We start from the raw sequence: 26,098 nt of genomic DNA, 5'->3' as shown, positions 1-26,098 counted from the left end.
CTAGTTGGGGATAAGTTTAAGTAGCAGAAAACCCTACTATAGTAGCTTAAACAAATAAAATATTGTTTGTTTCATATAGCAAGAATCCTAGATTGGCATTTCAGGGCTAGTTTTTTATTTTTTATTTTATTTATTTATTTATTTATTTGAGATGGAGCCTCACGCTGTCCCCATGGGTAGAGTACTGTGGCTTCACAACTCACAGCAACCTCCAACTCCTGGGCTCAAGTGAGTCTGCTGCCTCTGCCTCCCAAGTATCTGGGACCACAGGTACCCGCCACAAGGCCCAGCTATTTTTTGGTTGCATCCATCGTTGTTTTGGCAGGCCCGGGCTGGATTTGAACCCGCCACCTTAGGTGTATGTGGCTGGCACCTTAGCCACTTGAGCCTCAGGGGCCAAGCCTCAGGGCTAGTTTAACTGCGAACAGATGTAGTCAAGGTCTTAAGCCTTTCTTTGTTTCTGTTCCTGCAGGTTGGGTAATATGATGATCCTGTCAAAATGAAAGTATATTCCAGTTGTGGGCTTTTCTAGTGTTATATGAAGAGTAGGTTGGTTGTTTGGGTGGTAAGTTTGAAACTCTGTTACGAATGAGATAGGTTCTGTAGGTTTGTTCCTAAGTTGAATTAGTATGTAAGTTCGAACAGGTACATTCATTTATTACTTGCAACAGCCTCTGTTAAGTGAGAGTCATGTGTCAGTCTGTAACTCAAGAACTTACTGTAATAGCCTCTGTTCATAAGTACAAGTTGGAATAAGTCAGATGTTTGTAACTCAAAGACTGCCTGTATACTTCCCTAAACAAAAAGTTAGATTTTGTTTCCCCCTCCTCTTAGCTATGCCTGGATTGCCAAGTCCAGGCTCTAATTCACCTCTACCAGGGAGTAGAATATGCTGGACTAGTGGAAGAGTGGCAGCCCAGGGAGACAGAAGGAATTTTTAAATGGAGTTTGAAAAACTATCCCTTCTGTTTGCTTCCCCTCCGCTCCTAGTTCACAGATACCTTGTCCCTCCCATACCTGAGCTTTTAGAAGGGAGGATGGACAAGGCTCTGTGGCTCAGTGGGCTCACTCCCTGCCTCATGGCAGCCTAGGGGCGGCTTTCCTGTCTCGGGGCGGGTAAGCTCTGCCCATAGGTTTGTAACCCCCATGCTCTTGGGACTTGTGGGCTTTTGCCTTCCTTGTTTCTTAGCATTTTGGTAGAGAGGGAAGGAGTTCAAAATGCATGTATCTGTCTTGTGTGCTTAACTGGAAATCTGGCATGTATTTTTTATAAAGATAGGACTATATACCTATTATAGGTACCTTTGGAACCTATAAAAGTCATTTAAGAAATTAACCATTGGCTGCATTTTAGCTGATTCACATAAAAATGGTAAGATAATGAAAATTCCTGGGAGAGAGTCTAATTTCAAGGGTATTAAAACTCTAGATTTGTTAAAATGTGAATATTAACTTGTTAAAAATGTCTTTTAAATTTTCAGATTGTGAGCCATGCCTTTAGTGAAGAGGAACATCGAACCCCGGCACTTGTGCCGGGGAGCTCTGCCTGAAGGGATTACCAGTGAACTTGAGTGTGTCACCAACAGCACTCTTGCTGCCATCATACGCCAGCTTAGCAGTCTGAGTAAGTCATCTTTTTATCTTATTACCATTGACATTTTATTAATTTTCTGTTAGCAAGTTGATTTCAATTTAATGTTGAAGTGATTGTCCAAAGAAGAGACTGTGGCCTTAAAGGAAAGGAGCTCCCTCCCACTGCATTTCCCAGTGTGGAATTCACCATTGCACTGGACTAGGGATGCACAGCTTCAGATGATGAAGGTGTTGTGTTACTACCAAGTCATCCATTATTAGATAAGACCAAATGTTAGATTTAAAATGGTGTTAAGTTTTTAAAGCTTTTAAAAAATGAAGATAACTGGTAAGTTTTAAAAAACTTTAGTAAATTCTTTTGTTAAGCTTGAAGAACACCAGTTGTTTTTATAAAGATTTAATGGATTGGAAACTAGTTAATACAGCACATAGTAGGCACTCAATAAACACTTGTTGATTGAATAATGTTCCAACTGCATGATAAGAGTACAGCTGAAAAGCAGTAAGATAGGCTGATTTTTATGTACTAAAAGTTTAAATTCATGGGTCACTATGAAAGTTTTGAGGCAGGCTATGTTATGGTCATTATTCCACTTCCAAGAAACACAGTCGATGGTGTGAGTTTCAAATTGCAGGCTTATCCGTGTTGCTGGGAGGGCTTCATTTGTTTCCATCAGTGTGGATTTCATGTTTTTGATTTTTGTGTATCTCAAAACTTTCTTAATGACCCATGAACAGGTACTGACTTCCACATTGAGGTCACCAAATGCACTAATTATTACATGTAGATGATACCACAAATGTGTTTATATGCAGAGATTTATGGCAAATATATGCACAAGAAAGAAAAATCTTCCTATTACTTTAATTTTGAATGTCAATATTAAATACTCAAGGAATATTCTATCATTTTAGGACTCAAGCATGCAAATACTTTTCCCTCAAAGCTTCTTGAAATTGCAGTATTTTTCTCCTAAAGTTTTACATTTATATAATGATCTTGTTTTCTCACTTCATCCTACTCCTTTTTGGTTTAGATGGTTTACATGGCATTTTTGGTGACAGGTTTTCACAGTTAAAAGTTTCAGAAACTCTGTTAATAACAGAAGATCCTCCATGAAATTCTTCATACTCGTAGCCTCACACATACCCATTTTTTACAATCAAGTACTTTTATTTATTTTGAAGAAGAAACATTGTGCATATTTGTGTTTTTGAAATAATTGTACTGTATTATTAATGATATATTTTTTAAATAATTTAATGGGGTTTAATGATTTTTTTTTTGATATATGATAATCATTGCCTAAGGCTGAAGTGACTTGCGAATTACTTAAAATGGCTTTTCAAATAAATTTCTTCTGGAATCTAACCTAACCTATAACAATTGACTTTTGGTAGTAGTTCTTGATAAAGGATACAAATTCATATAACTAGAAGACTTGTTGTAAATTATTGGAGGGTAAAATGTTTCTTTTTGCATTCATATATTTTTGTAGGAATGGTTTAGCCTCTTGTTTTTATGGCTGAAGTGTCTGTTGGCACAAAGTATAAGTGATGAAAACCAACATAAACTGTTAAAGTTTTAATAATCAATCTGTGTCTCATGCTGTAATATTCACCATGGAGTTGTATTAGTTGTGTTTATGGTCCCTGCATGGCCACAGTCTCATTTAAATCAGTCTACCCATACGGTATGTCTTGTTCTATATGGCCCTTGTGGTGGGCATAATGATAGCCTCTCCAGATCTGTCCATGTCCTTATCCGCAGAGCCTTTGGATTTGTTATTTTACATGCAAAAGGAAATTAAACTTGCTAATAAACTGACTTGATGAGAGGGAGATTATCCTGGACTATCTGGTTAGGCCCAGTGTAATCACAGATGTCCTTAAATGTGGAAGAGGGAGGTAGAAGATTGAGTGTTAGAGTGCTGTGATGTGGGAAGTGGCTGTTCTCTGGTACTGAAGATGGAGGAGGGGGCCATGAGGCAAAGGACACAGGCAGCTTCCAGAAGCTGGAGCAGGGAGGGAAGTGGATTCTCCTCTAGACCCTCAAATGGACACAGCTCTACCAATGCTTTGACTTTAGCCCAGTGAAATCTATTTTAGACTGCTAGAACTGTAAAATAACAACTTGTGCATTTTTTAAGCCACTAAATTTTGTGTTAATTTGATGTAACTATGTTTTAAGAAAAGAAGAAAGTAATATACTATTATATTACTCTAGCCTTTGTTATGCTTTGGGCAATATAATCCATTATAGCCTCATGATTGGACCATGAATGGTACCTGCCTCAAAGATAGTCAGTCTCCAGTTAGGCTGCCTCAAGGGATCTTAACATTGCCTGTCTATCACAATTACTTGGAGAGCTTTAAAACAAGATGCTAAGAATCTCCCCAAAGACTATGTTTTAAGTATATACCAGAGATGACCCATGACCCATGAAATTAGATATTTGGATGTCTGGGGAAAATGAGCTGAGTCAGTTAGATCCTTTAGGAAATTTGAACTAAGAAACATAGTAATAATTCATTGTGGGACCTACTGCTGGAATGTCATCCAGGGCTGAAGAAGCCATGAGGACCACCTGTAAGCCAAAGTTGTGGAGGAGGCAGAACCTAGGAGCAAGCAGAGTAAGTCAGTTGTGAAGAAGAGCAAAAGGAAGAGCATGGAGAGCCAAGTGGGAACTGAACAGGAGAGACCCTGAGGGTGGTAAGGTCGAGACAGCAGGTGGTCCCTAGACCTGCCTAAGATGACTTTCCTTCCCATTCAAATTCAAAGTGTATGTTGCTTGGGTGTCCTTAGAGTGGATTCTCTCCTCAGGTTCCTGGAGTGCCTCTGGGGCTTGCAATCCAAAGAGCCTTACAAAAAGAGTACAATGGTGTGTATGGCAAGGATGTAATTTTAGAAAACTCAGAAAACTGAGTGCAATGGACTGATGTTTATGTCTGTCAGAAATTCGTATATTGAAATCCTGCTCTGCAATGTCTGTAGAGCTGGGGCTGTGGGGAAGTGACATGTCTATGTGGTGAGGGTGGAGTTCTCATGAGTGGAATTAAAAATTTAATTATTATTTTAAATTATTAAAAAGGCCTGCAGGGCAGCGCCTGTGGCTCATGGAGTAGGGCACCTGCCTCATATACCAGGGGTGGTGGGTTCAAGCCCGGCCCTGGCAAAAAAAAAAAAAAAGGCCTGCAAGTCATCCCTTCCCTTCTGCCCTGCGATGACACAGCAACAGGGCGTTGTCCTGAAGCAGAGCGCAGCCCTTACCAGACACCGAATCTGCTGGCTCTCTGATCTTGGACTTCTCAACCTCCAGAACTCTGAGAAATAAAGTTCTTTTGTTTATAAGCCTCCCAGTATTCTGTATAGCAGCTCAAATTGACTGATACACTGAGTTATTAACTGGTGGTAGAACAGCAAATTAGATTATCAGTAGTTTATTAGTGTTTATTTACTCAGTACCCCTATAGGAACATCAGATGACAAATAAAATTGATTTCTACTTAGAAGTTAAAGACATTTATAATTCATTTATAATTTATAAATAACACTAACAGACATAAAATAGGAAACATGTAATTATTATGACTGTCCACCAGATAGTACTAGCACATAGTAAATGGCATCTATGTTTTAGGTGAATCTTTAGTTTTTATGGGTTTTCTACTGGGTGTTAATACATTTTATGATATGAAGTTATTGAGAAAGGTAAGGGAATTTAAAAGAATGTTTTTATATTATTTTCTAATTTTAAAATTATTAGATATTTTTAAAATTAAATTTTAGGAACACTTGATTCTGTTATATCTTTTATCATAAAAATGAATACCTCTTGTACTGAGTATTCATTCCTATGATAAAACATTTTTTTTAAAATTCCTTTGAGTATTTGACCATTATTCAGTAGGGCTAGATGATAATGGACTATCTTAATCTTCCCCACTTCTCTCCTCACCCTCCCATACCTATATCCCCACCACCACCTCTGCTTCTCATATCAGAAAATCATTTTCAGGTGCATAATGGGATAGGTGATGTATGATTGCCTGGACTTCCAATAATTGATGTGAACAGAGGTTAGCGTTTATCTACACATATATATTGAGGGAAATCCCAGTAGAACTTAAGGATTTGACTTGACCCTAGACTGGTCATACCTACCTGAGCAGCAGAAACTTGCCCTGGGAGGCCTACTAGTAGCTAAAACCCAGAGCGACTCATTGTGTGGTAGATCTGTCTAGGGGAGGAAAAACAGACCAGAACTCCATGCGGAATTTAAAGGAGAGAGTTACCTCACCAGTCTGATTCTCATCACATTTATGGGGACATTTCAGGGTCATGAGGATTTAGATAATTTTACATAAAGCAAGAGAAGAATCTGATCTTAGATACCAAATAGACTCCTGAAGACCCTATAGCTCTCCACTGCTTTGGGGAAATCTGTAGGTTTTTACCTCTTGCTACACTCTCATTACATCCAGATCAGCCACTTGACTTCAGTACTTCAATGGCCAGAAATTATGCCAGCGTGAGACTTTTTTTTTTTTTTTTTGAGACAGGGTCTCACTCTGCTGATCAGGCTGGAGTACAGTGGCATCAAATTCCTGGGTTCAAGTGATCCATCCACCTTGGCCTCCCATGTAGCTGGGATGACAGACATACACCAACATGCCCAGCTAATAATTTTTCTGGTTTTTGTAGAGATAGGATCTTCAGCATGAGGTTTTTAACGGGCTTTTTAGGGAATTGAAATCTTTCCAATGAGAATATATTGATTATTGGTATTGAGTTTAAAATAGTCATACAAATGAAGAGAGAAAATTTGTAATTTGAGCACTTGTATAGTTTTTTGTAAAAAAGATTACACCTCTGAAAACTTTATCCGATAAAACTAAAAACTGTCTTTATTAATTTTCAGGTTTTTCATTTTGAGTGTTAGTAACTTCTAATATAGTATGAGAGATCAGAGGGTTGGGAGAGGGGAGGCCTTTTGCTTAAATAGTTTGGGTTATCAGTGTGTTACTTGGTTTGCCATCTAGAGAATACTGATACTTTTTTCCCTTCAGATAAAGACAGTTTAATATAACATTTGACATGAAATCATTTCTTTGATTAGTACAATCAGAGTGCTCTTGTTTCTGTCAGGTAGTTGCTCAATTAAAATCATACTACCAAAAAAAGTAAACTCATACTACCTTGCAATCAAAATTCTGGTATTATAATGTAAGTTTAATATAACTTGTTTTAAAAGGGAGGAGGGAACATAGGGCATTTGTGCCAAAGATTACAAATGTCTATTTCAATACCTCATAGGCTCTTTTAAAATTTTTTTACTACTTTTTTTCTTTGTTTTTGTGACAACTGCTGTCTTCCCATTCTCTCCTTTAAAATTGTATCCAAGATACCACAAAGAAAGGAGTTAGCAATTCAGTGCAGCCCCCTAGCTAAACAGTGTTTTTGGTTATATTTAATGGTATTTATAAATGATATAGAAAATTTAGCACAGAAGCATATAAAGGAAGAAACTTTACAAAATTCCATTCATCAGAAAATTATTAATCATTTATAATTAATTTATAATTATTTATATTTATAGATTATTCTATATCTTTATAAAATTAGTATCATTGTACATATGATTTTTTTAGCCCATACTTTATAAAAGTAAGCATCTTTGTTGATTCTTATAAGATACATTTTTTAATAGCTGTAGATTATGTATTGATATAACTGTTTAACCATTTTCCTACTATTGGACTTACATGGTTGTTTCTTTGTGAGGCAACTCTATTATAAATTCATGTACAAAGTCATTATATACACTGATTTTGTTTGAAGACATTTCATGTTGCATGAGTCATCAAATTTCTTCATGATGAGCAAAGATGATCATCAAAAATGGCCCAAAATTCTATAACTCCATTAATTTAAGTACATTTCTTTTTTAAAAAGAACTCATTACAAAATCTATTTTTCCCTTAATTTACACATTTGGAGTAATGAGAAGGGAAGTCTGTTTTCTTATCAAAGACTTTAAAAAGTGAATTGTTTTATTAATACTCCTCAAGGTATACATGTATTTCATACCAGTCCAAATGTTGAATTGACATAAAAATTCTTCCTAAAGAGCTTGCACTCTAATACATTTGTTAAGTAATTGGATCTGAAATTCAGAGCTTTGTTAATTGATTATACTAAGTGCAGTTCTGCTCAGAATAGAGATGAAATATTTTGAAGGTGTGCACTGAATAAATTTCTTGGATATTTTTAGCCAAACAAGATTAGCTTTGAGGGGGGCAAAGAGGAATATAAAACATAGTTTAGAAAGGAAATAGATTATAAGTACATTTCTAAGCAGTTTAAGGCTAAATTAAGATAAAACATATTGGTATATCTGAACAAAAGTTGACTGAAAGAAACACAAAAATTATTTTTAAAAATTTTAATGTTGGGTGGCACATGTGGGTCAGTGAGTAGGGTGCCGGAGGTGGCGGTTCAAACCTGGCCCCAGCCAAAAACTGCAAAAAAAAAAAAAAGAAAAAAAGAAACGGTAGGTTCCTGGAAATAAAACACACAAAAGCATGGGAACTGGGCCTGGCTGGAGTTTTTATTTTATTTTTACTTTTTGCTTTAACTTCACAGAGAAGTCAGGAAAGGATGGAATTTTTAATTCTAAAACTTATCCTCACTGAGACTCCAGCAATTCACCAACTATAGTTCAGGTTTTCTGGCCGTGGCATGGTTCATGCAGTTTCTGTTCATGGGTTTCTGCTTAATTCTCTGTTATCTACCCATTTCACCAAATTTGGGGGGAGTTTGTCCTATAACCTCAGTTCTCTGATGGAGCTAAAAGAGTTGGTTTTCATTTTGTTGGGCTTTTACTTACTGTTTGAGTAGAAGTGACTTCCAAAATTCTTAAAAGCTGAACTAGAAACTAGAAGTCTCTTCGATGTATTTTTCCTAGCTACTTTAAAGCTTTTATCAGTCACCTAAGGGCCTCGGTCTTCTGACTTCTTTTTCTCTTGATTATAGCTCACATTTTTCTCCTTTTCCACCTGTCTTTCATATATGTACTGTTTTTTTTCCTGGACAATGTGTGTAAAGGAATAGTAGAATAAAATAAATGGAATAAAATAGGATAGATAAATAAACCAGAGAAGTTCAGTGATAGTGAAAATTCAGACTTGGTTGACTCTCCAATTGTGTGCTTAGGAATTACACTGCATTAAATCTAGCTGTATTGAAACCCATACAGAAAAAGAAGAAACAAAAAACAACACGCTAATACCTCTATAATGCCAGTAAGGAAAATTTCTAATATTCCAGGCCAAATGGTAGGTCAGAGGAGTCTCTGAATCCCCTGTAATCCTGCCTTTTGTGGGGGTGGAGGAGCTCTCATTATTCTTACCTTCAGTATTAGTGCTGACAGGTTTTCAACTTATATCTTCCTAAACATACATTACTTTCCTTTTTTTTTTTTTTTTTGCAGTTTTTGGCCGGGGCCGGGTTTGAACCCGCCACCTCTGGCATATGGGGCGGGTGCCCTACTCCTTTGAGCCACAGGCACTGCCCAGGAACCTATCATTTCTTATAGTGAAGACTGAAGAAATAAGTTCTTGTGGGGGTGGGAGGAAATAACCATTTTGAAATAAGGCCAGAATATTGTCCTCTTCTTAACATGCCTGCCCTCAAAAGAAACTGTTTGAACAGAGCTTAATAGACCTGAGGGATGGGAACACCCAACTCCAGCCCTCTCTTTCTTTCCTGTCTGACCTGATAAGGAGGGGGTGTAAAACCAAGGGCCCAGGCTCACCAAAAACCGAAATCAAATCGTAGGACTGTAGTGCACTCCCCACTCAGACACCGTAGCTGCACATTAGTAAAGGCCTGTGTACTGGAGTCTTTTTACGCAGTGTGCCATGTCTAGTTTTCATCAGAAAATTATAAGGCATGTTAAAAGGCGGAGAACAGTTTGAATAGACAGAGTAAACACCAAAACCAGATCTGCATATGGCACAGATGTTGGGGTTGTCAGACTGGGAATTTAAAGTAGCTATGATCGACATGCTAAGGGTTCTGATGGAAAAAGGGGAGAATGTGCAAGAATAAACGGGTAATGTCAGGGAGATAGAAATTCTAAGACTCAACAAATATCCTGAAGAATATAGTGGAAAAGGTGAACTACACATATGAAGAAATGGAAATTTCAGCAGAGAAATGGAGCTGTTTTTAAAAAATACTTGAATTGAAAAATATGTGGTATCAGGAAGAAAGAATTCATTTTATGGACCTAACAGCAGATGGGACACAGCAGAAGTAATCAGTGAGCTTGGAGAGAAGTCAGTGGAAGTTACACAAACTGACTTCACTGGGAAAATGAATTTAGAAAACAAAAAGTAGGACATCCAAAATATGGGGCACTATCAAATGGTCTAACACACATATGTAATCGGAGTCCTAGAAGAAGAGGCAACAGAGAAAGACTGGAACAGAAGGCAGTAATGGATGAGAATTTGGGGCGACTGATGACAGTTACCAGCCAACAGATCCAAGAAGCTCAGCAGAGTCCAGAAAAATATAAATTAAAATCACATCATAATAAAATTGCTAAAGGAACAAAGATAAAGAGAAAATTTTAAAAGGAGCAAGAGAAAAAATAATACATTCTACAAAATAGTTGGCTTTTTAAATTGCACAAGAACTTTATGGACACCTTGTATAATGGAAGAGAACACTGTTTAGAGGGGCGGCTGAGCTCCATCAGAACAGTGGAGACCAGAAAACAGCTGTCATTTTATTATTTTTTACCCATTGAAAATGTCCTTCAGAAATGGTACTGGAATAAATTTGTATTTTAGTCTCACAAAATCTGAGAGAATTAGCCTTCCACAGACCTGTACTATAAATATGTTAAAAAAAATTCTTTAATCTGAAGGGAAAAGCAAGAAGGAATCAAGATTACCAGAAAAAGCAAATACAGGATTAAATACAAAAGGTCCTTAAATAATTTTTATGTATCTTTATATATATATATCTGTGTTAATGTGGAGTTTATAACCTATGTGACAGTAAAATACGTGCCAGCTGTAAACGTGGGAGGGGTGAGTGGAATCACATTGCTCCGTCCTACATTGTTTATGAAATACTGTGTTATTTGAAAATAGAGTGTGATGAAGTAAGGATGCAAATTGTGATTTCCAGTAACCATGAGAGAATACACAGAAGAGGTCAGATGGAACCCTAAAATAATTATTTGATTTTTCCAGAAGAAGTCAGGAAAGGAAGAACAAAGGAAGGAGGAACAAAGGGGCAAATGGATAACAAACACCCAGATGTCAGAATTGAACCCAGCCATATCAGTAATTTCTTTAAATGTAAACATTTTAAACACCATCTTAAAAAGCAGAGATTATCAAGCTAAATAAAAAAAAAGTGAGTCTAAATGTGTGCATTTTAAGGATAAAGATAGAAATTTAAAGAACAGTATGGGAGAAAATATACCCCACAAACACAAAGCATAAGAAAGCTGAAGTTATGTTTGTATCAAATAAAGTAGACTATAAATAGATAAAGGACATTTTATAGTGACTAGATGGTCAAGAACATGTAACCTTAAATGTGTATATACCTAATACGAGGGCCCTATAGTGTATGGAGTAAAAATAGAACTAAGGGAAGAAATAAGTGAACCCAGAGTCATAGCTAGAGATTTTAACAAGAACCCCTCAGTAATTGAAAGAACAAGTATACAGAAAATTCATAAGTAAATAGAAGGTTTGGACAACACTACCAGGCATTCTGACTTAAATGATCTTTACATACTAAACTCCCAAACTGTAGAATAACACATTCTATTAATTTCCCATGACATGTTCACGCGGGTGGAACATATGGTAGGCCAATAAAATAGTAAGTTTGAAAAGGTTAATATGATTAATATATAGCCTGTGCTCATAACAAGATAATAATAGTTGTAGTCTTTTTAGATAATTCTCAAATATTGGAAAATCAAACAATATCTTTTTAAATAATCCTTGGGCCAAAAAAAAATTCAAAAGGAAAATTAGAAACTCTTTCTGACCGTGTGGTGTTTGTGGGATTTAGTTAAAGAAGTTCTGAAAGGGAAGTTTGTAGTTTTAAATGTTTTTATTAGAAAAAAAGCAAAGGTTTAAAATCACAAGCACATTCCTCAGGTGAGCCCTCAGTGCTGCTCAGCAACCCTGCTGTAATTTTTTTGTTAATTTGTTTTTATGCTCTTGGAGCAACTTGTTTTGTGTCTTGGCTTTCCACCTCACACTTCCCCACTAGTGACTATGCTTCTTATTCCCTGGTAAAATAAAAGCAGCTGGAGGAGCCTTACACATTCGCCTTCTGACAGCTTTCCCCACGTACCATGCCTCTGTACCAGCATCTCGTGCCCCCCCCCCCCAGTCAGGATAGCTGGAGTGTTCATGCGTCTGTCTAAAGCTGCCTCCTGCACCTGAGCACCCGCTTCCCCACCCTCATGCTCGCTCTGGGACTACATTCACCTTCTCTCTTCTGTCATCTTCCCTTTCCCCCTCATTCATAACTTGGGCAAACCTCAGATTATCCTCTCCCAATTACCCCATTTCTTGCTCCCCTTTACAGCAAGATTCCTTGAAAGAACTGTTCATATCTCCCTGCCTGCACTTGTCTCCTTAGAGTTTTGTCCTATTTGCTCTTTCATAACTGCTTGTCAGCCTTACCATCGACTTCCATGTTGCTAAATCCAGAGTTGGCCTCAGTTTTGTTGTTTGATCTGTTAGTAGCATATGACTCATTGATCATTTCCTCCTTCTGGAGAAACTTCCTTTACCTGGCCTCTGGACCACCTCACTTTGGTGTTTTTCCTGCCTCACAAGCTATTCCTGATTAGTTTCCTTTGCTCTTCCCACCCTCTCTAGGTGAGAATGCTCCAGAGCTTGGCCATTGAAACTCTGCTTATTCTCATGCATTAGGTAACCTCATGGCCTGAAATGCCATCTGTATGCTGATGACTTCCAAGTGTACGTCTTCAGCTCTGACCTTTCCCTGGACTTGTATCTACAACTACTCAGTCTGCATCTTCACTTGGATTTCTAATATGCGCCTCCAATGTAACATGTCAAAACTGAATTTATCGTTTATTTCCTCTCTCTTAACTACTCCTGTAGGAGACTGAGCACCATGCTTATAAGAATAGTCACCAGTTCTTGAGGGAAACGCTGAGAGCAGGACAGTTTCCTGGCTGGCCTGGGGATGGTTTGCAGCCTGGAGACAAGCAACTTAAGGCTCTAATGAGATAAGATCTGTCGCTTGTTATTAAGCAGGTGTTGGAACTCAAACATTTGTGGTTCCTCAGAGTGGGAGTTGAGCCCGCTGGGGAAAGAGCACACAGTGATCCTTGTATGTGGGGCTCCTCACACCTATTGTATAGCATTTCCATAAAAGGCCACGGCAGAGGCTCTCCTGCACCTCTGGGGAGCCTCACCTTTTGCAAGCTTGTACCTCCAATCCATGTGCTGGCTATTTCCTGTGTGTGGCGCTAGGGACACAGCGGCTCTGACAACTCCTCCATCTGTCCTAGCAAATGGAAACCTTCTTCTTCCATTGCTCTTCTTTTTCACATACCAGTAGGAAATGCGGTCAGTCATCTTCAAAATATGCACAAAATCTGTATGTCTGTTAGCTCCCTGGATGTTAACCATTCTGGTCTATGTCACCGTGTCACACCTGCCCAGCAGTAACCTCCTGTCTGATTGCTCTGCTTTTTCTCTAGTCACCCCACTCCCGAAGAGAAGCACACTTATTTCTCTATCTCACTTGCATTTTCCCATCATCACTGGGTTCCAGCCACACAGTGAGCCCCTTGAGGTTGCTCATACACACCAAGTGTGTTCCACCTTCTGCCTGGAAGGCTCTTCCCTCAGAGGTGCACATGATGGGCAGCCGCCTCCTCTTAAGGCTGTCAGTACCACCTGGTCGGAGAGACCTTTTGTGACTTCTGAAATGCCACCTACTTCCTCTACTCTCTGGGCTCTGACTGTTTCAGTTTCTCCATAGCTCTTACACCACCTAACATTTTATGTGTGTGTTTATCTGTTTCATCCGACAATAACATACACTTTATGAGAACAGGGACTTTGTGTTCACTGCTGTATTTCTTCAGGCAGTTAGCACACTGACTTTTTCACAGTGGGTGCTAGATGAATATTTGCTGAAAACTGAATTTGCTTGATAATCAATGTCTATAATCTTAGTTCTTCTTCTTTTTTTTAATGGAGTCTTATGTTGCCCTGGGTAGAGTGCCGTGGCATCACAACTCATAGCAACCTCAAACTCTTGGGCATAAGCAATTCTCTCATTTTAGCCTTCCAAGTATCTAGGGACTACAGGCTCCTGCCACAATGCCCAGCTATTTTTTTGTTGTGGTTGTTGCAGTTGTTATTGTTGTTTAACTGGCCCAGCCCGTGTTTGAACCCTCCAGCCCTGGTGCATGTGGCCGGCACCCTAGCCATTGAGCTACAGGTGTCAAGCCTGTTATCTTAGTTCTTGTAAAATACTTAGAATATTGTAAAGAAGTACAAAAAAGTTTATTGTGGTTAATTGTAACTGACGTTTCCTTTAATTTTTCTGAATTTTCTACTGTGAGCGTGTATTAATTTTGTAATCAGAATGTTATGTTAGCCTTAGAGTTTTTGAACTTTGGGTCATTTCTCCTATTGGTTACTGCCTGTATTTTCTACATTTCTCATAAAAAGCATGGATTGCTTTCATAGTAGAAAGTAGTTATGACTTCTCATTTTATGGAACTCAGTAGCACTTGGACATTACAAATGCTGGTACTGAACTTTCTTTTATAACGTTTTGTTTTGAAATGATTTTAGACTTTAAAGCTCAAAAATAGTACAAAGAATTTTCAGAAACCTTTGTCCAGATTGCTCAGCTATCATTTTGCCATATGCTTTTCTTTTTCTCGGACTCTTCCTCTCTTAGCCCCATATGCATACATATACAATTCTCTCTTTTTAGTCTCTGATCTGATATAGTTCTTCAGTCTTTCTTTGACTTTTATGACCTTGATATTCCTAAAAGGAACCATCCATTTATTGTGTGAAATGTCCTTTGGTCTGGATTTTCTGTTTCCTTGTGGCTAGATTTAGGATATGGACAGAAATATCACAGAGCGATGGCACGTCCTCCTCACTGCATTTTATCAGGAAGCTCACATATCTGCTTGTGCCGTAACTGGAGATACTGACTCTCATCAGCTGATTACCATGGGTTGCTGTGGTGTGAAGCTATTTTCTCCTATGTAATTAGCAAATATTTATGGGGAGACACTTTGAGACTAAGTAAATAGCCCATTTCCTATCCCACGTCTATAAATCACTAATTTCAGCATCCTTCCTGGCAAGTTTGATTCTTGCCCAAAACAGTTTTGCCGTGGTAATTTCTTCAACATCAGTTAGTTTGCATTTTGCTGTAAGTGCTTTCACTTCTTTGCTTATTTAGTTACTTATCTGTATCAGTATAGACTGATGGATTATTACTTTCTGTGGGTTATAATCCATAATTTTATTTCGATGCTCACATTTGGCCTTTCCAAGCAGGCTCCTGTGTTCTTTTGACACATCCCCATCAGTCTTTGGACACTTTACTCTTCTAGCATAGCCACATATTCTAGGCTCATCTTGTACTTTTCTACCCTCTTCCCTGGAGTCATTTTATTTTATTTAATTTATTTTTTGAGACAGTCTCACTTTGTCACCCTTGGTAGAGTGCAGTGGTGTCAGAGCTCACAGCAACCTCAAACTTTCAGGCTCAAGCCATTCTCTTGCCTTAGCCTCCCAAGTAGCTGGAACTACAGGTGCCCACCACAATGCACAGCTATTTTTAGAGATGAGGTCTCACTCTGGCTCAGGCTGGTCTCAAACCTCTAAGCTCAGGCAATCCACCCGCCTCAACCTCCCAGAGTACTAAAATTATAGGCATGAGCCACCTCGCCCAAACCGTGGAGTCATTTTATAGAGTCTGATTCCTTTTAGTGGAGAATAAAAAACCAAAATCTTAGTAAACCAAGACCTGGGTGCTAGTTGTGTTTGCTAAAATTTTTGAAAGCCCTCGTTATGACTGCTATCTTGCTTCATGGAAAGAACTCATAACTATACCTAGATTGTTTCAGATAAATCTTCACTTTTAAATATAGTTGTAAATCCATGCATAATGTTTATGTCTTGGCAGTTTGAAGGCATACTCCTCAACCTGACATACTTGACAGTTCTGTGGTTCTGATAAGTCTAGAAATGGAACCTTTGTCAGTAAAGAAATTAATTACACTTACCTCAATGTGGTCTTTAATTCAATTCAGAATTATTTTAGTTTAGCTGTTAATGAACTTGCCAGTGAAAAAGAATTCAACTTTTCAAATCAGTTGCTGTTTGCAAAACTGAAGACTGTAATTGTAACACTTTATTCTTATTCATCAGAAAATATAGTTCCTTCCACTTTTTTCTCTTTAGTCACTTGTCAGCTTTGAGCAGCTGGCAAAATATTAATTATGCAAATCTTTAATTTCTGTGTCACTTGGCATTGAGAACTTCCAAGTGGAAATACAATATCAATTGCGTTCTTTTTTTAATTTTTCTATTTTTAACCCAGATAATTTTTTTAAATTATTATTTTTATTTAAAAATAGTAAGGGCGTATAACTTTTTGTTACATGAATATAAAGGTCACCTTGGGATATTTAGTGTGAAGTTTCTCAAGAATGGACAAACACACACCACATGCACTTTCTAATACCTGGGAGCTAAACAGTGGGCATATATGGGCACAAAGAGCTATTTTCCACTAGGGTTAAGCATTCAAGATAGAAGCATGTGTTATTTATCAGTTTTTGCTTCTATACCATCTAGCAGAGAGTACAGAATGGTGTTCTCAAAAGCAGTTACTATGCTTTGAGAATGCTGCTGTAACTTTTTACACCAGAGCTGGTGGGTTTGAAACCAGCCCGTGCCTGCCAAACAACAACAACTACAACAACAAAAAAAATAGCCGGGCATTGTGGTGGGCACCTGTAGTCCCAGGTACTTGGGAGGCTGAGGCAAGAGAATGACTTAAGCCTAGGAGTTGGAGGGTGCTGTGAGCTATGATGCCATGGCACTGTACCCAGGGCGACAGCTTGAGGCTCTGTCTCAAAAAAATAAATAAATAAAAATATATATATGTATGTATGTATGTATCTATATCTATCTATCTATCTATCTATCTATGGCCTTCGCTCCCATATTGGTGATTGATATGTGCTGTCCCTATTAATTAGTTTTCTGCGTAGCTGAAGGGGAAGGGAGTTTTTAGAGTTTCACTGGAATATGTGTGTGCATAATTTATTTTAAACTATGAATGGTCAAGTAGAAAGACAAACATTAGATAGTTTCATTTTGACAGTGCTAGACATTCAGAAATAAAGAACTGATAGCCTTGTACATGAAGTATTTGGAACATGGTGCTTGTCTACAAATTACCCTGCATTCCCCAAGTGAATTCCATGAAACAGTAGATCTGAAAGATGTTATTAGGGGTTTCCAGGACCAGTCTCTTTGAAAACACATAAGTCTCATCTGATTCCCAGTGCACATCAGCCTATTAATGATTTTGAGCTGAATGTTTAATCTTTGTAGTTCAGCATTTCCCAGACTTCCTTAAGCAGGGAGCCTTTGTTGGCTGTATACTTATTAACAAGAAAACACTAGTATATACCATGTGTGTTTTGTTGTGCATGACTCCACGCAGGCAATGCAGAGGGAAGAGACAGAGCTTATACCTCAGAGCTCAGGTGAATACCGACAAGGCTGGAGTTATCTGGCAAGTCCTAAGCCAGGGTAAACTGTCGCAGCACAGATGGGGCATCTGCTGTAGACCCCAGTCTACATTCTAAGTTAACTAGGTGACAACTCAGTTAATTTGTTTTTATTCGTTTATTCCAGAATCTTTTCTGAGTACCTGTGCTAAGCCAGACATGCTATAGACATTGAGAATTGATGAAGCAGTGTGCAGAGCTGGGGCAATCCTTGTCTTTGTGGATATGTTCTAGTGGAGACACACAAGAAACAGGGTGAATTCATAAAGTGCATGATTTGTTGCACAGTGATAAGTGCTAAGGAGTCACATACAGCAGGGAGGGATAAGGATTATGTGTGGTGAGGTGATGTGGTTCAGCTAGGGTTGCTAGAGAAAGTCTCACTTAGAAGGTGACACTGGGGTATAGAGCTGGATGAGATGAAGGAGGAAACCATGTGAGTCTCTGGGCAGAAATGGTCCCGGCAGAAGGGACTGGAAGTGCAAAGGCCTGGGGAGAGAGGGTATGCTTAGCATGTCTGAGATTAAGTAGGGAGAGGGCAGCAGAAGGTAAATAGAGGTAGATCATGTAGGACCTTACAAGCAGTCACAGGGCCCTTGGCTTTTATTCTGTGTGAGAAAGCAAGGCATTTGGAAGTGCTTCAGAAATGCAGAGGAGTAACCAGATCTGAGATGAGATTTGACAAGATGTCTGAGGCTACCAGGTTGAGAGTGAACTGAGTATCTGTGAGGGGAGCTGGGAGACTCACCCTGGGGCAGGGAGCCCACGGGAGAGGTGATTGTGACTTGGGCAGGGGGGGATCCAGGAGGTGGTTCAGAGAGGTCAGAATCCAGATACATTCTGAAAACATAAATATCTGATAGAGGTTGCTGGAGGGCTGGCATGGGTGAGGGTGAATGAGAGGATGACACCAGGTCTGTGGCTTTAGCAATAGGAAGAATAAAGTTGGCACTTTCCACGGGTGGGGAGAGACAGGAAGAGGGTAGGCTTCAGAGAGGAAATGAGGAATTCTGTTCTGGGAGGCTAACTTTGGGTTATTGGACTTGCAGGCACCCAAGTGATGTTGTATAGTAGGGAGTTTGATCTACTAAGTATGAGTCTGCCTTTCAGAAAGAGATCCATCTGGAAACAGAAATTTAGGGGAGATCAGGATAGTGGGAGTGTTTACAACCATTAGACTAGACGAGATGCCCAAGTGAATGCTGATAGAGAAGAGGTTGGAATATTTAACACGTAGTTTTTTTGTGTGTGAGTAATTTTTAAAAGTGGAGTTCTTGGGAATGTTAAAACACTAGGTTTAGAAGCAGAAATAATTAGCTTTTTTTTTTTTTAAGTAGCGAAAAGAACTGTTAAACAAGAGAAAAAGCCTAAGACCTTGAGCGCTGGGCTCCCGGGAACTTTCCAGTGTGGAAGGGAGGAAGCTGCAGGAGGAGCTGGCTCTCAGCTGGCCAGTGGCAGACTGGTGCAGGGATCAGGATGGTAGGCAGGGCCACCGTAGGGCACAGCGGCTGGGGGGCTCTGAGGAAGCTCCCTGCTAGGGGAGGAGACAAAAGAGTGTGGTCTGAGAAAGGGAGAGGAGAGAATTTTTTCAATTCAGAATGCTACATTTTTATGAATTTCTTTTTAAGCTTTAAAAGGTTTTTAATTGTAAAATATAACTTAACATTTAGTAAACAACTTTTAATGTTAGTCTGTTTTGTGTTGCTGTGCAGTTCTTTTTTTTTTTTTTTCAATAAAGGTACCTGAGGCTAGGTAATTTATAAAGAAAAGAGGTTTATTTGGTCCATGACTCTTCAGACTGTACAAGAAGCATGGTGCTGGCATCTGCTCAGCTTTTAGTGAGGGCGCTCAGGCTTTTTCAATGAAGGGGAGGATTCCCGAGGTGGCCCAGAGATTATGTGGCGAGAGAGGGGAGGGACGGGCTGGGCTCTTTTTAACAAACAGCTCTGTTGGGGAAAAAAAACAGAGGAGAAATAATAGAGGGAGAACTCACTGAAGGAGGTCTTAATCCATTCATGAGGGATCCACTCCTAGGACCAAAACACCTTCCACAGGCCCCAGCTTCATTATCAAGGATAGAATTTCAACTTGAGATTTAGAGGGGACAAACGTCCTAGGTCCAGTAAGTACTGTTAACTATAATACATTCACATTGTTGTTAAACAGATCTCTAGACGGTTTTCATTTTGCAGAACTCTGCCCCCATTAAACAGCAACTCCCTATTCCCCCTTCTCCCCAGCCCTTGCCAACTGCCATTCTATTGCCTGTCTCACTGATTTTGACTGTTCTAGGTACCTCATGTAAGTGGAATCATGGAGTATGTTTTTTTTATGACAGGGTTAATGTCCTCAAGGTTCATCTGTGTTGTAGCATATGTCAGAATTTCTTTTGAATGCTGAATAAAATTCCATTGTACATCATATCACATTTGGTTTACACATTTATCCACTGATGAATACTTGGGTTGCTGCCCCCTCTTGGCTGTTGTGAGTAATGCTTCTGGGAACATGGGCGTGCAGTTACATTTTTGGAGATCGACACACACACACACACACACTCTCCCATACCCAGAAGTGAAATTGCTAGAACATACGGTAATTCTGTGTCCAGTTTCTGGTTTCTCTACAGCCTCACCAACACTTTCCTGTTTTTTTAGTAGTAAGCATACTTATGGGTATGAAGTGGTGAGAGGGATTTTAGTCTTTATTTTTTAAATTTATTTTTGTTTTAGTTCATTTACTTTCTAGATATACAAAACAAAAATACCAGTCACGCTTAAGATGACTGAGGTCCTAGCAGATTTGTAAGGAAAGAATAAGTAGGTAAAACACTTAGGCTTTGGTCTGCCACAGTGAGTGGCATAGCTTGATAAGGTCAGCTATCATCGTAGGAAAAAGGGCGAAGGTGGCTGAAGCTGAGGGTGCAGAGCGAGTGTGAGAAGCCAGGCAGGGGAAGGGGTGGCAAGTTGTTTATTCTGCTTGGAGCATGAAGAGAGCAGGAATGAGATGCCTTCCATGTGAGGCTGAGAGGCTTATTAGATTTTATCCTGCAGTGGTGGGGAGCAATTAAGTTCTTCAATAGGAACAGCACCGTCAGCCCTTTCTGTTGGAAAATTCATTTGGCAGTAATGTGATGAATGGATTGGGGGTGGGAAGTGAGTCTAAAAGCGGAAAAAACAGAGTTACTGATGCAATGCAGGAGAGAAACAAGGGGAGGGTCTGAGATAATGTATTGTAGGGAGAGAAGGAACAAGATTTGGTGTTCAGTTAGCTGGAGAGGGAGCCAGTGATTGCAGATGACAGCATTTCTGCCTGGGCTTCATTTTGGTTGATACCTTTCAATGTGGGTGCACGTTGGAGTTAAGGTGAAAGGAATTCATATTTGTGTACAGGGTTTGAGGTTCTTAATAGACTTCAACATGGAGATGTTTGGTAGCTAATTAGGTACACAAGTCTGGACTCAGGAAATAGTTCATTAGGCAGTAAACACACATTAATTCTGGATGCCATATATAGTTACCTGTTTAAAAACATACAGCATTTGGGGAAGATGTATTCTTTTGCCTTTGTGGAACAATTTTCCATATTGTGAGAGTAGAAACTGTTGACAGAATTATAAGCGAACCTGGAAAACCATGCTGTGAATACTGGGCTTTCAGAGAAATAATTTACTGCTTTAGCTGAAAACTGAAATCTGGTTTTCCCTCCCCCCTTTTTGGTAGGGGTTAGAAGATGTGTTTATTGATTTCTTCATTCTTATTTTCTAAGGAAATTCCTCTTGTTAAGACAGTTCCACAATTAGAATCTATGAAATTATATTAATTTTAAATTCATAAGAAATGCTTACCCAGGATCTGGGAGTAACCATTTAAGCAGTAAAATATTTTAATCCATTACATTAAGTAGATAAGAAATTATCAAGTATATCTCTTGAAATAATTTATGAAAGTTACTGACTTTCAGCCAGGAAAGGTTTTTTGTTTTTTTGTTTTTTTTGAGACAGAGTTTCACTATGTCACCTCCAGTAGAGTGCTGTGGCACCATAGCTCACAGCAACCTCAAACTCCTGGGCTTAAGCAATTCTCTTACCTTAGCCTCCCAGATAGCTGGGACTATAGGTACCTACCACAATGCCCGGCTGTTTTTTTGTTGCAGTTATTGTTGTTTAGCTGGCCTGAGCTGGATTCAAACCCACCAGCCTTGGTGTATGTGGCGGATGCTGTATCCACTATGCTACAGGTGCAAAGCCTCAGCCAAGAAAATTTTATAAGATAAAAGTAGACAACTAGTTACACAGCCAAGTTTTTGTTTCATCTATTTTTGCCACTTAATATCCATGGGATTTGGACAGATCACCTTTCTGATCCTCAGTTTAGTCATCTAGAAAATGAAAACATTTACCTCCCTGGCTCGCTCACTCACTCATTCATTGAATAAGTGTGTGTGGGTGGCAATGTACAGGGCTGGGGCTAAAACTTGGACATGTGGCTCCTAAACAGTGGGCTCTCACAGAGTTCACAGCCCTGAGGATGGTAGCAGAGAGTACAGAAAGTGCCGATGAGAGCAACATACAAACTATAAAGCACAACAAAAACTTTAGGGTTATTTGTCCAGTGGAGTTTTTGTCCTGGAATGTTCAAGTTCTCTTTATCATTTGAGCAATAAACAGATAGAAAATGAAAACAAAAATAGAAGTGGTGGGTATCTGTGTCAGAGAAGTTAAAGTGTGCTTTGCAGGCAGCTCTTAGTATTTGTTGAATGAATAAAGGAATGGTGTTAGAATCTGGAAATCTTGTTAAAATTTCCGAAATGTTCAATACATTTAAAGAAAAGTAGGGGTTATACCTAGCACTCACAAGACTGTAGAAGGGAGCTATGTGGGAAAATTTAACTGAATTCAAATTATCAGTTTTTAGGGAGTGCCAAAGTCAGCACTGTATACCTAGATTTCAAGTATTAGTTAGAAGAATGTAATGGCATTGGGAAGCATCAGGCACAGTATGAGATACATGGTTTTTGCTGTGAATGAGATACAATTCTAAATTTAAAGGCCAGTGTGATTTGTTGAATTATCTTGAGGAATAAAAGGAAAGTATAGTACCTGCGATTTTTTTATACTTAAAGCACGCAAAATGAGAGCTCAGTTTGTTTCCCAAAAAGTTGTGTTTAATGGTAAACACGTGATGGTTCATGTAGCAATAACGATTCTATATTATCTGGGATATTTAAAAATTCTACAACTTTGGATCAATTTCCGATTTACATGACTATCTCTAATATATTTATAATACTCTAACAGCCTTGGTCTGTGTTGTTGGATTTTCATACTCATTTGCACAAAATCGTGGGTGTTGACAGGAATAAGCACTGGTGAGGATGTGTGAGGGCCGCTTCATCAGCTCCCTGACAGATGGCTTTCTTCATGCATTCTCTTCTATAGGCAAACATGCTGAAGACATATTTGGTGAGTTGTTTAATGAGGCTAACAACTTCTACATCAGAGCAAATTCTCTTCAAGACAGAATTGATCGCCTTGCTGTCAAAGTTACCCAGCTGGATTCAACGGTGGAAGAGGGTAGGTAATTGCAGGAAAGCAGTGAGCTAGAAGTGATGTTGACAAGATGGTAGTAATTAATTGCAGTGTAATTACCGCTTCTTCCTTGGGGTAGTATGCTGATATTTCATCTTGTCTATTCCTAGAAGAATAGTGAGAGGGAAAACCAACAACTTCGGGTTAATAAGTGTTAAAAAGATTCATATCTTATCTGCCTCATACTCTTAAATTACAATTGTATTGTATTTCTTTTAAAGACTTCAAATGCATTCAGTATTAAGTCTTAGTTTAAGTTACTAGTAGTTATTTCAAAAGTACTTTCTTACCTAAAAATCACAGAATCACTTCAAATATATATTCCAGCCCAAAGGGAAGATAATATACACACTTTGTGTGACAGACCAAAACCTTCGACCTGATATTCATTTGGGTTGATGCCTGAAAAAAAATCACAAAGATTCTGCTTTTTAAAATTTTTATTAACCTTCTCAGAAATAGCATTTAATGAAGGCCTTTAAGTTTCAGGTTTTCAAATAATGTTAATATTGACAAGCATTGTGTAGTTAACTGATGAGACCTCATAAAATTGTGTGAGTTTCAATAAAATCCAGACTGTTTAGCAATTCCTTTAAAAAAAATTTACTTTTAGTTTCTTGAATGAAAGGCTGAGAAATTGGGCTTGAAAAATACACTAAAAAAGTATGAGATATATCACTTCATATTTACTTGGACAAAAATATTCAGGTTAAGATTTGACTTTACTGTTTAAATAATGGTAATTACAGTTTCTCTTGCTGCTTTAAAAAGATCTCAATATCCAGTGCTGGAACCTCAGCAGCTAGGGTGCCAGCCACATACACCAAAGCTGGCAGGTTCGAATCCAGCCCCGGCCTGCCAAACAACAATGACAACTATAGAGAAAAAATAGCCGGGTGTTGTGGTGGGTGCCTGTAGTCCTAGCTACTTGGGAGGCTGAGGCAAGAGAATCGCTTAAGCCCAAGACTTTGAGGTTGCTGTGAGCTATGACATTATAGCACTCTACACAGGGCGACAGCTTGAGACTCTCTCTCAAAAAAAAAAAATCTCAACATTGATTTTTGCAGTACATCTGTGTAGTAGTAGTGGCAACAAATCAAACATTCATTCATTCATTTGATCTATGCCCAGGGCAAGAGTGCTGTGGCATCAGCTCAGTTCACAACAACCTTAAACTCTTAAGGTTCTAGTGAGCCTCCACAACACCCAGATAATTTTTTCTATTTTTAGTGGTGCTTAGGCTGCTCTTAAACTCCTTAGCCTCCCAGAGTACTAGGATTACAGGTGTGAGCCGCCATGCTCTGGCCTGCTTTTATTTGTTTTTTTAAATTAGTTATTTGTGAAATTTATACCTCATTGTTTTAAAAAGATATGTTTGCTTATGTTCAGATCTATTTCAAAGGTCAGAATTAAATTAGTGAATTACAAAAAAAATGTAGAACATTGAAATTTTAATATACATTGTGAACGTTCTTACTGATTTTCAGTTAGCAGGAAGCTAAAGACATAGTCTTTTAAATTATATTTTTAAAATTTGTTTTTAATTAAAAATAAAAATTTAACTACCTGGTCCATTCAGATAAGGAATTCTTAACATTTTAAACATTTACTTTCAAATTAGTATCGCAAGTGATTTTTAATATTTATTCATCTTGCTTCTAGCTTTTTGTTAGCTCTTGCAACTGGAATGCTTATGATAAATCTTACCCTGGAAACAGTTAATCTGGAGATTAAATTTTATGAGATTTGTCCGTACATGTCATATCTTTAAAATCCCTTTCTGATCAGGATTTCGCCTCATTTCCTTGAGGTGGCTGTTAGAGTAGAAAAAACTCTTGCCTAGGAGTTAAGAAATCTGCCTTATATCTCTGCCTTGCCATTGTTTTGCAGAGAGATCTTGGGAACTTAACATGCCTGAGTGGCAGCTGCAGTGGCTGAGTAGGTGGGTTAACAGTATTAGTTTGCCCACCTCAAAAGTTTGTAGGAAAGTCAGATGAATTAATAAATGTAAAGTGCTGTGCAAACACAACAAAGAACTATGCCCAACTGTGATTACCGACTCCTTACTATTATTTTATATCATAGATCAAGCTGCTTAATTTCTAGGACTGGTGTGTTGAAAAGCTTTGCCATTTTTCCTTAATATCAGTTTCTTGGATGATTTTTGCAGAAGTATTTCCCACATGTATTATATTTAAACTACTACTAACTGGTGTTTTCCTTAGGGTACTCAGATACATATTTACATGCCCTTTATACACATAACTATGTTCCTGTGTGGTTTCTGAGAAGTGCTATTTAAATAAAGAATGATGCTCTAATACCAGGTTCAATGAAATAATTAGATTGCTATAAAAGAAAAAAAGCTGCGATTTGACCTCATTTCAGAGATAACTTATCTCTAAGAGGGAGGGAATGCACATGCTATTTAAGCATGGGTTTTCAGTGAAAACATCCATTATTTGGTTATTCTGGGAGGTGTTTATGATTGTGAGTTAATTGGTACTTATTTCTAAACAGCTAAGATTTTTTTCTGTATAACTCAACTGGGGGACTTTTCTCTAAATAGTGTCACTACAGGATATCAACATGAAAAAAGCTTTCAAAAGTTCCACAGTCCAAGACCAGCAGGTGGTTTCAAAGAACAGCATTCCTAATCCTGTTGCTGACATTTACAACCAGAGTGATAAGCCACCACCTCTGAACATCCTGACACCATATAGGTATGGCTCCCTTTGTGCCCAGAGCCTTTTCAGTACAGGTCAGGAACTAGGGGCAGAGCTGGGAAGGTGCTGGTACATTGTGTGGGAACATTTTTGAAGGCTCATCTGGGTTCAAGTTATTATCTTTCAAACTTGGAAGATAATAATTGCATTATGATACATAATGAGATTAGCCATCGATACAGAGTTATTAAGGTTTTAATACTTCAAAATGTAGATACATTTACCAAGAAAAGTGTGAGCTCTAATTTTAGCTTTTAGATGTAGCTATCTTAATGAGAAATGAGTATATTTTATAATAGTATTACATGTGGTCATGTCGTTAT

General features: G+C 38.4%; 1 protein-coding gene across 1 annotated transcript in view; it reads left to right on the top strand.

Moving 5' to 3' along the window:
• WASF3 (WAS protein family member 3) overlaps positions 1-26,098 on the top strand; it is a 126,464-nt gene that overhangs the window by 82,858 nt on the left and 17,508 nt on the right. The window contains 3 exon segments of the mRNA XM_012810004.2: positions 1,482-1,624; positions 22,900-23,034; positions 25,619-25,772. Of these exon segments, the coding sequence (XP_012665458.1) occupies positions 1,492-1,624; positions 22,900-23,034; positions 25,619-25,772 (422 nt within the window). The 5' untranslated portion in view covers positions 1,482-1,491.

This window comes from Otolemur garnettii, unplaced genomic scaffold (genome assembly GCF_000181295.1).
Source record: "Otolemur garnettii isolate 467f Iridium unplaced genomic scaffold, OtoGar3 scaffold00120, whole genome shotgun sequence".
NCBI classification, from domain to species: domain Eukaryota; kingdom Metazoa; phylum Chordata; class Mammalia; order Primates; family Galagidae; genus Otolemur; species Otolemur garnettii.
This window is presented reverse-complemented; position numbering and strand designations above follow the sequence as displayed.